General features: G+C 42.5%; 1 protein-coding gene and 1 pseudogene across 1 annotated transcript in view; one reads left to right on the plus strand and one right to left on the minus strand.

Moving 5' to 3' along the window:
* klhl13 (kelch-like family member 13) overlaps window positions 1–6,946 on the plus strand; it is a 32,599-nt gene extending 25,653 nt beyond the window's left edge. The window contains exons 7-8 of the mRNA XM_061085779.1: window positions 32–145; window positions 5,855–6,946. Coding sequence (XP_060941762.1) covers window positions 32–145; window positions 5,855–6,342 — 602 coding nt within the window. The 3' untranslated portion in view covers window positions 6,343–6,946. The remainder of the gene's footprint in view (window positions 1–31; window positions 146–5,854) is intronic.
* Window positions 6,947–9,427: 2,481 nt separating this feature from the next.
* Window positions 9,428–9,606, minus strand: LOC133020038 (U2 spliceosomal RNA; annotated as a pseudogene).
* Between the last annotated feature and the right edge of the window lie 3,433 nt (window positions 9,607–13,039).

Below are 13,039 nucleotides of genomic sequence, written 5' to 3' on the forward strand. Positions count from 1 at the left end.
ACGTTCTTCTTCTTTTTTCTTTCTCCTCAAGCTACTGTGGAGTGCTACAACCCAAGGACAAATGAATGGACATATGTTGCCAAAATGAATGAGCCACATTATGGCCATGCTGGGACAGTGTATGGTGGATATATGTATATTTCAGGTAAGTGGCTTCAGGGAGCTTATGTAAGTTAATTTGTACTCAACCCAAATAAAGAGGGATGTGAAATGCTGTGGGAAGGTGTAGTTAAAAAGTCGGTTTACTGCCTTTGAGTCATAATTGGAATTAATTTCAGTTTTTCGCAGTTTACAATTAGATTATTTTTCTCTTCCGCACTGAAGTATTTCATGGCAATAAGCAGCTGATTACATCTTATTTCATTCAAGGCCATAAATTCTACTCTGTGGTTACCTCATCTGAAACCTTTCCCCGAGCGCTACTTCATGTATCATGCATTGCCATGAGTCATAGACAGAGGGCTGTATGTGTGCGTTTGTTCCTGTTCAATGGAAATTTTCAAACTGAATTTTTACATGATTCAGTATATGATTTATACATTAAAGGGATAGTTCACCGAAAATTTTTAAATTCACTGCTCATCTAGACACCACTATGCCCTTGGAGGGGTGGGTGAAGGGTTTGAGTCCACAAAACCCGCTATAATAGAGCTACAAACAAGACCAACTTGAAAGTGATAACTGAAACTGCCTGTAGTTTGTGAGATAACATGGCGAGAAACCCACATTTTGATAATGATAGGTATTTGTCTTTCACACTTAACAGAGTATTGATCAAACAATTCCTCACTCACTTGATTCATCCATGATGAGTGCTCAGGTGAAGATAATGTGTGTTCGTGTCAGTGCCCGGGGAAGAGCGTGGAGACTGAGACTTTCAGCAGCCAATACTTACTCTTTAAGGTGTCACCTCAGTACTCGTTGACTTCATAGGATTGAAAACAAATCCTGCATTATGGAGATGAGCCCTAGTTTCTCGCTGTGACTAATCCAGAGTGATGCTACAAAGGAAGGGGAGGAAGGGAGGTGGAGGAGAAATTGGGGAGGGATGGAGCAAAGCAGAGGACTGAAACCTGTGTAGGAGGTGTGACACAGAAGAGCCTGTGTTAATCCCTACTGGCCGTGGGTACCGCCTTCATTCTGCAACACATAAACATGTAAAAGGGGATCAGAGGATTTTTTTCTTATACGTTCTAGTATGAAGGAGATTGGAAAGAAAAAAATCTGAATTCAGGTTAGTATTCTCTCAATGTATGGGCATAGATTCTGGAGTATCACCAGTGAAAAGCATCGGTTCAACATAAGATCTCGTGAAAATCTGTGAGCATATTTCACCAAAGACATGAACATAATCTCTTTGAATAGTGAGACAAGTAACAAATGGTCACGTCCGAATTTCAACCGATATACATGAGCATCCATGGAATTAATATTTAAAGAAGTGTAATATTGGCAGTGAGGATAGACTGGTTTCTTTAGCCTCAGCAAATTAATACACATTAATATCTCTGCATGAGCCAGATACTGTACTTACATTTACGCCTGGGAGGCTTTGGCAAAAATAACAACATATATAATATAACACTGAAAAGCTCTTTAGCGGTAGTATTAAGCTTGTTTACATTGAAAGGTGCTGACCAGCATACACACTGTTATTAGATACACTCCCTGATTTTTGATTACTGTGCACAGCACCAGTCAATTTAATGACTTAATCCACAGATCTCATTACTCCTGCAAACCTCTATCAGTATTATGTGGCTCTACACACGGCAAGTTACATCCCCTACTAGCTCCAGTTATGTCACGTTAGTGATTGTGTTAGTGTTCCTTAATAGTTATTTTACTTTTATTGGTCTCTTCTATCAAAAGACTTCGACGCCCGTTCCTGTTCGTCCCCGCTCCGCACCCAACCCCAAATTTCCCTTGAAGGCGGAATCTATCTCATAGGAAAAAAATGCTGCCCATAGAATGTGTAAATGGTAAAAAAAACTCAAGTTGGTCATCAAGACTAGAAATGTGCTATATAAATACAGACTGCAGACTATAGTGTTGGAGGAAGAATTGTTCCTGTACGTAAAAAGCCAATAGTGAGTGTTTTCCCTTTAATTTGATTTGATCCCATCTATTGGTGGCTTGATGGAAACGGGCCAGAAACTAATACATACCTTCATATATAATAAGATCATTGTTTACACAAACAAAACTTTAAAAACATTTAATTAGTTAGTATTTTATTTGGCAACCCCAAGAACTGGGGCATAATTGGGAACACGCAGTGCTCATGATTTGGCAAGTGTAACATTACTGTGGAGCGAAGATGAAAGCCACATTTTCACTTATTAAAATAAATAAACTGAAGTGATGAATAGCGTGATAGTCATGGACGAAGCTAATCCGCTGGTAGCCAGCTGGGTTTTTCAATCTTTCAGCCTCAGTCTGTATTCTGCAGACCATTAGGATTTATGGCTCACCCTTTTGATATTGTAATGGGTTCTTCTTTTGTTGGTTTCATGTTTCAATGAGGCAGGTATTAGCCAGCCAGCTGTCACAAGGGCAAAATAGGTGTCATGCTCTGCACCTGCAGCGGCTCCAACTTTGTGAAGGTTATAACCCAAGAAAAGGAACGTGCATGGCTCATATGAAAATTATAAAGTGCTTTGACTTGTTCAGGTCCGAAAAAGCTCTATATGAATTTAGTGTATTTAGTATTTACTGTTCTGAATAGTATAAGTGCTTTCAGTGCAGACGGTACATGTAAAAGAGCTTTAGCCTTTACAGGAATGTTGTTGGACCAGCACCTACAGTCTCGCCACGGTCTCACAGTCTAGCTGTGCTGCGTTGCCTGAAGGTATCCCGTCAGCCGGATGAACCTGACAAATGCACTATGCCCACGGACCATCACAGCTCAAGTGGCGTGGCAGAGTTCATGAGTGGCGAGCCGTTGCAGAGCCACACCGTCGCTGGTCCAGGGCCTGATCTCACAGATTAACATCGGTGTGAAGAAGAGCTTGAGGTCTAAGTTATTTATTAAATCATCTACAGCGAGGACACTATATGCATTGAATAATCTAAATTGATTGTTTCTTCAGTAATTTGTTGTGACGTTTTGATGTATTTGCAAGAAAGCTGTTCATGACGGCCTCATAACTAGTGGTGGGGGAAAAAATCGATTCTGTTCAGTATCGCGATATTTTGCGCCCGCGATACTATCGATACTGTAGCACAAAGTATTGCAATTTTTTTTTTGTTTTTTTTCCAAATGAATTTAACATTCATCCAACTGGACTGGACTCTAGTAGTACACATTTGTTTATTTTTCTCAATTTGATTGAAGCTCTAGGTTACTCTTATTTAAATGATTATTCTCAGGTTTATGTTACTCTATTATGTCTGCTTAATGTTACTGTATTTAAATAATTGTAAGTTATATGCTGGGAGCTCAGCGTTCATGTGAGAGGTCTCCGATTCAGAAAATAATTACAAAGGTCCTGTGTCCTGAATGTTCAAGGACAAAGTTTTTGCACTACCCTTTCTTAGTTTTTACACTTCAGTTAATGTGTAGAAGACAATGTTGTTCACAGAATTAAATGTGACATTTGAAGTGAGGTGAGAAGTCTTATTTTCCTAATTTTTTGTAATGCCTTTCAATAATATGGGGGACATGAATCGCAATATATCGCAGAATCGAATCGCAATACTTGCAGTATCGCAACATATCGCAGAATCGAATCGCAATACTTGCAGTATCGTAATATATCGCAGAATCGCAATACTATTGAATCGTAGCCCAAATATCGCAATACTATTGAATCGCCACATTTTTGCCAATTCCCACTCCTACTCATAACTGTGGGTTTAAATCAGAGCAGACAAGGATGGTGATGTGTAATGTACGGGTGAATTCTCCCCGCTGGATCATTATTGAAATGTTGCACGTATTGACACACTGTAATTGCAGCTCTTGCAAATAATGTGGGGACTGTGTCTGAAATCACACCCTGTTTGTTATGTAGCGCCATGCAGTACGTTCATCTCCAGCCATTTTATGTGTGGCTCAATTCTCAGTGTGAAATTTATTCTAAAAAGTACACTACCTTCTGCCAGCAATCCCACAATTCAAGTTCTTTAGTTTATAGATGTGTAAATTACTGTTGTGGAACTCAATGTCCCGTCAGCAATGTCCCGATATCACAATGACTCATGCAAGTGTCACTGTAGAGTTAATGATTGTCTATTATATAGTGAGCAGTGAATCAGCGATTAAGGCGGTAACTTAAAATATAGATGAAATTTAATTGTAATGTTCCCGCAGTGACTGATAACCACACAGAAATGTTAAAAAGCTGCAGAATAAATTTGCCAGTATGAGTTCAGGAGTGGAGAAACACTGGTCACTTAATATAAGTTAACTGAGTATGGACAATAATGAAAAGCACTGGGTTTTAATGTGAAGGGAAAAGAGAATCCAATGAAAATAGGTTTCACCATCTGCACACTGCATGTTAATGTTGGATCATATGTTCCGTGACATCCTGTAGAAAAATGATTGATGCGATCCATAGCGTGTTTTGAGCAGAGTTAATCCTGAAGCGGTCTGATAGTACATGCGTTTGCTCAGAGATGAGTACGGTTCACTAGAAGTTTATACCGGGATTTAAGTCTGGATGCTTTTAATCATAATGAGCTGTATGGGGTGGACTCAATGATAAACTATTAGCATATACAATATAATACAAACTAGAGCCTGACTGATGTGGGCTTTTGGGGGCCAATACCAATTATCCTAAGATATATATTATGAGACAACACTAATACTTTGTGCCTCTCTATGGAAGAGCTAAAGCTTTTAGGCTCAATTTTGCTAAACCTTGTCTCCTCTTAAAGCCTCACTTATGGTACCTGAGTAGACAATGGGACACCAGGATGCTGATCAGACATCATCATATCAGGGAATGGCCGAAGCCCTTGAACTGCATCATAATAGCTGCACAGTCTCTTGAGAGGAATTAGAAGGACACTACTACGTCAACTCCAGCGCTGTTCTCTTGTTAGGATTTCAATCGCGGGCTACTCAGATAGAGAGAATGGATAGTTAGGCTATCTTTGGATTTGATCCGTTAAGGAGGCGCAGCATCACAGATCTGAGTCACTGCTGCTGAATAGAATAGCTCAGGCCGCAACAATAAACCAAGCACACGATCACTGGGCAGCAGCAAAAGAGAGATTCTGCCTCTATTCGGCGTGCTCTGCAAATCCTCACCTCATTTGGTCCTAGTCACTCTGGCGGGGGGGGGGGGAGGGGGGCTTGGCGCCTTGGCTGCTACCCAAATGCATGCTGGGATTGTGTTCCTCTTTATTTTAAGCCTTCCCTGTAGACATGTCCTGTTTTTATCTTTCCCCACTTTCCCTCCGTTTTTCATGTCGCGGCATCCACAGACTGTTGTTGTGCGTATTTGAATCAAAGCTTTGTAATGAGCGCTCATCATCAGCGTTAGCTCGCGGTACAGAAAGGAGGCTGAACGAACGTCGGTGTCACTCTAGCTCGGAAGATTTCGCTCAACCCTGTTAAGTCCTGGTTGAGTTTGAGTTTAGATTAAACGAATGAAGATTGTTTAAAGGTGAGATAAAACAATTTACAGCCTTAATTCTGATTCTCCTGCTTTTGAGGCAACTGTGAACATTCTCAGTAATATGGTGATCCTCTTCATGGCCCAAATAAATACAAATGTAGGATTTCATAGGTTGATCTTTCAACAATAGGCCTGCTTGACAAGTCTACAAAGGTGTTTTCCTCCCAAATGATCAGCGGAAGCTAATTTGCACTCTTTCTCTTTTTTTTTTTTTCCTGCAGGCGGAATCACTCATGACACTTTTCAGAAGGAGCTAATGTGTTTTGACCCAGATGCAGACAAATGGACTCAGAAAGCGCCCATGACGACGGTGCGTGGCCTGCACTGCATGTGCACAGTCGGGGACCGTCTCTACGTGATCGGGGGCAATCACTTCCGGGGCACCAGCGACTACGACGACGTGCTCAGCTGCGAATACTACTCCCCCGCCCTCGACTTGTGGACACCTATCGCTGCCATGTTGCGAGGCCAGAGCGACGTGGGCGTTGCCGTATTTGAGAACAAGATCTATGTGGTCGGGGGCTACTCGTGGAACAATCGCTGCATGGTGGAAATAGTACAGAAGTATGACCCCGAGAAAGATGAATGGCACAAAGTATTTGACTTACCCGAGTCGCTGGGCGGGATCCGAGCCTGCACACTCACAGTTTTCCCCCCCGAGGATCATTCGGGCTCGCCCTCCAGAGAGTCGCCCCTCTCGGCTCCTTGATGAGTAAAGGGAGGGGGGGACCCACTTTGCTCACGCACCCCTGACCCCTCGCCCACCCAACCCCCCTCAACAAACACACCTTATAGACATTGTTTGCACTTCCTCTTTGGACTACATCTGTACTGCATCCCCAAGTACCTCCCCCCCCCACCCCCACCCACCTCGAGCTGTGCAGAAACCCCTCCCGAAGTGGTTAAAACCTACAAACCGATGCGATTTGGCAACCTAATTACATGTTCGTGTTGCATACTCGGTCTATTTTGGCAGGAAATACCTTGACTTGAAAAGTGACTTTGCAAATCAACTTTTCTACCTGATGTCTACAAAGTTTTCTTAGGTCTCGTTTCTGTAGGCGTTCTACCCTGAGATGCTGACTCACCACACTGACTGTCTCCTCTAGTCTATGCCAGGTTAGCTGCAGGTGACCCCGGAGAGCAGAGGCTTAGGGACCGATGAGCTCCACAACACAAGCTGGTTTTTAACTCAGGGGTTGGCCCAGGCCCCATCGACGTCTCTCACTCTCTCTGTCTCTCTTACAGTTTCAGTTCTTTCCTGCGGTCGCTATGATACTGTTAACAAAATGGTGTTTTCTAAATTTAATAAAGATGGTTTTGAAAGTAAGACAATTACGTCGTCATTACTGACTACAGAAAAAGCAAACCTCAAACCCCCCAAACAGTGGATGTTGATGGACATTTTGAATGTGCACAAACTTGGACATTTCAGAGTCTTATATATAAATTAGATTTTTGTTGGATAATGATTAGACTGTCTGGTATGGATTTGATATGTTTAAAGTGGAGGTCATTGGAAACCAGTCATTGGTGATGGTTTCAGGAAAGCCGCCTTACTCTGGTAAAAGGTGCGTGGTCATTAATCAGCTGTGGGAGAGAAGCAGGCTCCCGTTATCTTGGTTTTGTAAACGTCAGTGAACTGAATGAGCTGCAGGGGTGAAGCCGATCAGTCCAGCTGTGTGCAGGGTTGACTTGCCTGTTATTAGCAGATTATACCACTCGCTTGGACATAGACATTCAGATTAAAGCATTGAAATTCCTAATCCAATTTATTACGCTACAGTCAAGATTATCAGAAATGTTCAGTGCTTTCCAATCAATACATATGGTTAATAACGGTGGTTAGAGGTTTGTTTCATTTGCTAATGTCGCTCAACCTCTCCCAGCTGATTGCCAGTAATGTAAACATAATACTGCTGACCAGTGTGAAGGGAAAAACTGGCACTTCAGCCACTGTTGCGCTGCTCCGCCTGGAATCAAGACAGACGGCGGTGGCGCCAACAGGCTGCCCACCTGCTCCGGGACGATTAAAGCCTTAATAGAGCAGCATATGGTGTCCGAGACGTCCTCCTCACGCTGCTCCCAGGAACAAAAGGTTTGTGTAATCATCAGGTGAGTGGTCTGGTAATTTAAATCCTCATTATATTCTCACCGTATTCAATTAATAAGACGCTGCAGTGGTGTCCCTCATCTCAGGTTTTAATGGCTGGTCTCGCGGTATCGGTGTCAAAAAGACTTTCTGCTGTGCAGCCACCATGATGTCAGGTTATCTTACACGTAAATACATGGTGTTTTTTAGCCTTTTAAATGTTTCACTTTTAGCTTTTGAATCCCTTCTGTGCTACATTTCCTTTTTGATTGACCAAAATTTGTTTTTTTTTACCTATAGCATGGCTTGTTTTGTGGCAGTTCAAAAGCTCTATTTTTTATGCTACATCTTATTGTTGGGCCCTTTTGATGGAGCGGCTTGTATCATTCTCCAACATTTAAAAATAGGTAGTTTGTAATCCTGTGATAGAAAGTTGCTGACTGAACAGAAGAGGAATTATATAACAGGCTCAGCTGCTGGCAAAGGCGTACGAACCGGAGAACGGTGAAAGGGGTGAGAATTTAGTGTCAACTTTCCATAGACATAACTTTGAAAATAAATAACTCACTTCTAACCATCTACCCTCTGTATCACCTGACCAATTATGCTCATTTTGCATCTCTTTTAATTTATTCTTGAACTCCACTAGAGTATCTTTTTACAGTTCAAAAATATTGTACTGGCCCTTTATGGATCCTGCAGTTCACTATCTTTCTGAAACAGCTGGATTTGGCTTCAAGGCCCCCCTACCTATTAGGCCACTTTGTGGACCCCTGAACACAGCAGTAGCAAACCGAGCAGGTAGGTGTATCCTGCTGATAGATGGGCGTGGTTATGTCTAAATATGGAAGTTCAAGCCACTCTGACCTCTGAATGCCCAGAGGATGAAAAAAACCTGCTGGAAACCAGGCAACGCTTAAAATTATGCGATTAAAATGACAATCCAACATTGTGATACTATATTTACCTCTGAAAATAAGAAGAAGCATAATAGGTCCTGTTCACGGTAGAAGAGTCGAAAGAGAAGACAATGACCCTTCCTGAAAACATAGGATTAGAGGGCAGAGCAGTGAAACTCCAGTGAGGGAAGAGACTGACTTTGTGTTGCAAATCTTAATGTCTATTAAAGGTTCAGTGTGTAGAATTTAGTGACATCTAGTGGTGAAGTGTCATGTATCAGCCGAATACCCCTCACCTCACCCTCCCCTTCCAAAGTGAAAAGAGACATAAATCACTGCTTCATTACTGGTTACTTCAAACAACTATGGGACGGATGTACTTGGACAAGATAGGCTACTGAACCTCAAATTGCTCCTGACAGCTGTGCATAAAGTATATGAATGGTATCACAGTTTAAAGAACTGCATATAGAAGTGCTTTATTAATTAATGCGTGCATGCAGCGTATACTGTAAAGTGCTTTATGTGGAAAAGGTTACCTCTGGTTTTCATTAATGTTGCATAAGTGTGAATTTTGCCACTCTCTACACTGTCAAGAACTCTTCAACGTTCAACTTTGCCAACTACTATATTGTAATTTTAGTTATAGTTATTAATTTAATTGGTAATTCGATTTCCAAATTTGTAGTTAATGGTGATAGTTTAACGTATCAATTGCACAACACTGTTCAATGCCAGTTCTTCTTTGCTCGGTTTATTGGCGGGTGGCAACCAATGTTAAGGTGCATACCCGCCATCTACTGTGTTGGTGCACCATTCCTGGAGATACTGCAATACCAGGTCGATGCATGGAGTGGACGGAGCAAGCCCCTATTCCATCTCCCGGTTCTTAAAATCAATTTAATATATGGTCCCTGGATAAGGGACACATTAATCCTTTTTACAGACTATTACTTCTTCTGTTCGGTTTATTAGAGGGTGGCAACCAATGTCAAGGTGCATTACCACCACCTATTGGATCTCAAATGTCTGCAGCCTTCTTCGGTTTATTGACAAAAACAAAGAACCTTATCATTTACTTTCTACACCCATAATGCTATGGAAACCTTTTAAGTGTACATCAAAAGAGAAATCCTTTGATTACTCAAAGAAGCAATTCTTAGAAGAACAGACATAGGAGGAATGATGATAGGCTATATACTGAAATAATCACAAAGGACTCTCAAGGAATAATGAAGAAGAATTGTGTGCTGGCAGTAGTATTACTACCTTGACATTGGTTTCCACACGCCAATAAACTAAACAAAGAAGAAGAAAGATGGCGAGACCAAAAAAACTAATAACTCTGAACATTCGTGTTCATGCCTACATTGAACGATGGGAGCAGAAAGTCACACAGAAGCTACAGGCTGCCAAAACAAAGCTCTTTATGTTGACTATACCACATCAGAGAGCTTCTCTAAAAACAAATATTGAGACCTTGACAGCAGTCCTTGAACTGCTCCAGGGTAAAACCCAACAGGAACATCCCATCATGACAAAGCAGAGGGAGGAAATACACCTTCTCAGGAATTGGCTGCTTGCCACCGAAAAACTGTTGGGTCAAGCTACTGAAAAATTGAATGTGCAGCAGAAAATCACCAGGGAAGTTAAAAAACAGATTCATTTAGAGCGTAAGAGGCTATATGACTCCCAAATAGCAGTAGATGAGAAAAACCACGATCTCCTCCTTCAGCTGGAGGACACTAAGATGATGTGTGCCTCGAAATTGAGTATGGCATCTATCCTCAACATGGATCTCAGGTGTCAGTTAAACAACTCCCCAAAACAGTTGCAACAGCAGATAGAAGAAGACATCCAGGAAGCAAGAGAGTGCATGGATGTCTGTGATGACATGAAGGACATGCAGGTTGAAGCAACTGAGAAGAGGTCATGCAGAGAGATTTGGCTTGACTTCTCAGATGATTTGGCACTTAAAGAAGAGGAAGACCAGGAGGGTCCTGAGCTCCTAATGGTCAAAGAGGCTCCTGAACTCCAACTGGTCACAGAGGCTCCTGAACTCCAACTGGTCACAGAGGCTCCTGAACTCCAACTGGTCACAGAGGCTCCTGAACTCCAACTGGTCACAGAGGCTCCTGAACTCCAACTGGTCACAGAGGCTCCTGAACTCCAACTGGTCACAGAGGCTCCTGAACTCCAACTGGTCACAGAGGCTCCTGAACTCCAACTGGTCACAGAGGCTCCTGAATTCCAAATGGTCGAAGAGGGTCCTGAGCGCCAAATGATCAATCTTGAAATGAAGCTTTTTCAGGAAAATGAGGAGTTAATGGTTCACTTCACCATGAGTGATTTGCAGCAAATCACAGAATCTGAGGTCAGTCGGTTGTGGGAGGAGAAAGAGAATACACTGAGGAGCCAGGAAGCGACCATCACGCAGCTCCGGGCTGATTTGAAAAAGACCAAGAAAAAGCTGAAGGCTGAAAAAGAAATAAACGTCCAGAAGAGTCCACTTCCGAAGAAGAAGCCCAAGAAGCAGAATTGTATGTTAAGGCTGTTTGGATGTAGCTTTCCTAAATGTGTGGAAAGCACTGAGTGAAGTAAAAGAATTTTGGGTACTGGTAATATCAAACACTGACAGTAACATAAATCAACGATTATGTGTTTCCATTTCATTAAGCTTTCAGAGTCACAGCTCCTCTGTTACCCCAAGTGTTTCCCCCCGTCCCTTGTCTGTTCTCCCCTTCCTGTTTGCCATTCTCCCTCTGATGACTCGGCAGAAGCACGGCCAGACAATATAACAAAATTTCCCGTATAAATACTTATAATAAATACACCTGTGTATCGATTTTTGTGAAGAATTTCGGTAAGAATTTAAGCATGTTAAAGCCCTCAAAAAGCCAATTAATTTGCCTGAATAATAATAATTATAATAATCCTTACAATTTCATTAGGGCCTCACCTGTCAGTCTAATTATCGTACAAAAAATACCTACAACCTACTAGTTTGACCAACCTCCCCTAGCCGTCTTCCTTATTGGTTTTACCCTCCAGGAAGTTTTACCCGGTGGCCCTATAGGAGAAAGGAGAGCAGAGGCAGCACATGATATTTCACATCCACTGTCTAATTCCGGCCAGACAATTTTTTATTCACCACGTTTCTTCATCACCAGTGGAGGCTTGTTCACTTGATCGGCGAAGCATGTGGATTATGACGTAACTTTTGACACAAAAGCACAACACACATTTGTGGGTATGTGTTTCTCCAGATGGCTCCTCCTCACCTCCTCTTCTTCTCTCCTCCTCTCCTCCTCTCCTCCTCTCCTCCTCTCCTCCTCTCCTTCTCTCATCCTCTCCTCCTCTCCTCTCATCCCAGGCGGAAAATGACCCAGATTCTCCAGGCTGCTGGATGTGTTTGCATACACATCACTCTGTTGACATTGTCAGTCAGAAAGCATCACTCTGAGCGGCGAGGAGTGGGATGGTCTCCAATGCGCCTCTCACCATGATGAAATACAGAGCCACAGATCCCTGCTGTCCTCTGACTGCCTGGATGATGGAGTTAATGGCTATTGATCCCTCTGGAAGGCAGCCAACATATCCTGATGTTACACCTGCTAAACATATTCATCTTTTGCACTCACAAGCTGCCTTCCGATATTAGACTCCACAAAGGATTTAGGTCCCAGATGAAGTTTTAATCTCTTTTCTCTCGCTCATCATGAATATTCAGAAAAAGGTCAAGTCCTTACTCTTTCTACCAGCTCTGCACTCAGCTGACACCTCAGCCAGCTGCAAGGAGGAGACAACATCTGTATCAATGGAGGATTCCGCTTCCTTTTTATGTCTGTATCCAGAGTAATCTGTCCCCGATCGTTCTCTTGTTCCAGCACTTGTTCCTGCCCAAGCACTGTGTGTGTGTGTGTGTGTGTGTGTGTGTGTGTGTGTGTGTGTGTGTGTGTGTGTGTGTGTGTGTGTGTGTGTGTGTGTGTGTGTGTGTGTGTGTGTGTGTGTGTGTGTGTGTGTGTGTGTGTGTGTGTGTGTGTGTGTGTGTGTGTGTGTGTGTGTGTGTGTGTGTGTGTGTGTAGCTGGAGTGGGAGGGGTAATTTGGATTTGCATCAGTCCTAGATTTGAGTTCATGCCCTAGTATTTCATCTAAATTTGCAAACTGCGTAATAGTCCCCTCACAATGTACCTGATCACCACTGTTAACACATTAACTCAATGATTCTTTTATTTATGGGCAAAAAACTACGTTTTGTAGTGATGCTGATGAAGAGGGACTGGTGTTTAGGTTTCAGACTCGTGTTCACTTCCAGTTTTTCCTGGAGTGGAGACTTGATGAATGACTGGCAGCCTGTCCAAATTGTCTCCCTTCCTTCAACCCAATGCATGCTGGGATATGCTCCAGTACCCCC

The sequence above is a fragment of the Limanda limanda genome, chromosome 14 (genome assembly GCF_963576545.1).
Source record: "Limanda limanda chromosome 14, fLimLim1.1, whole genome shotgun sequence".
NCBI classification, from domain to species: Eukaryota; Metazoa; Chordata; class Actinopteri; order Pleuronectiformes; family Pleuronectidae; genus Limanda; species Limanda limanda.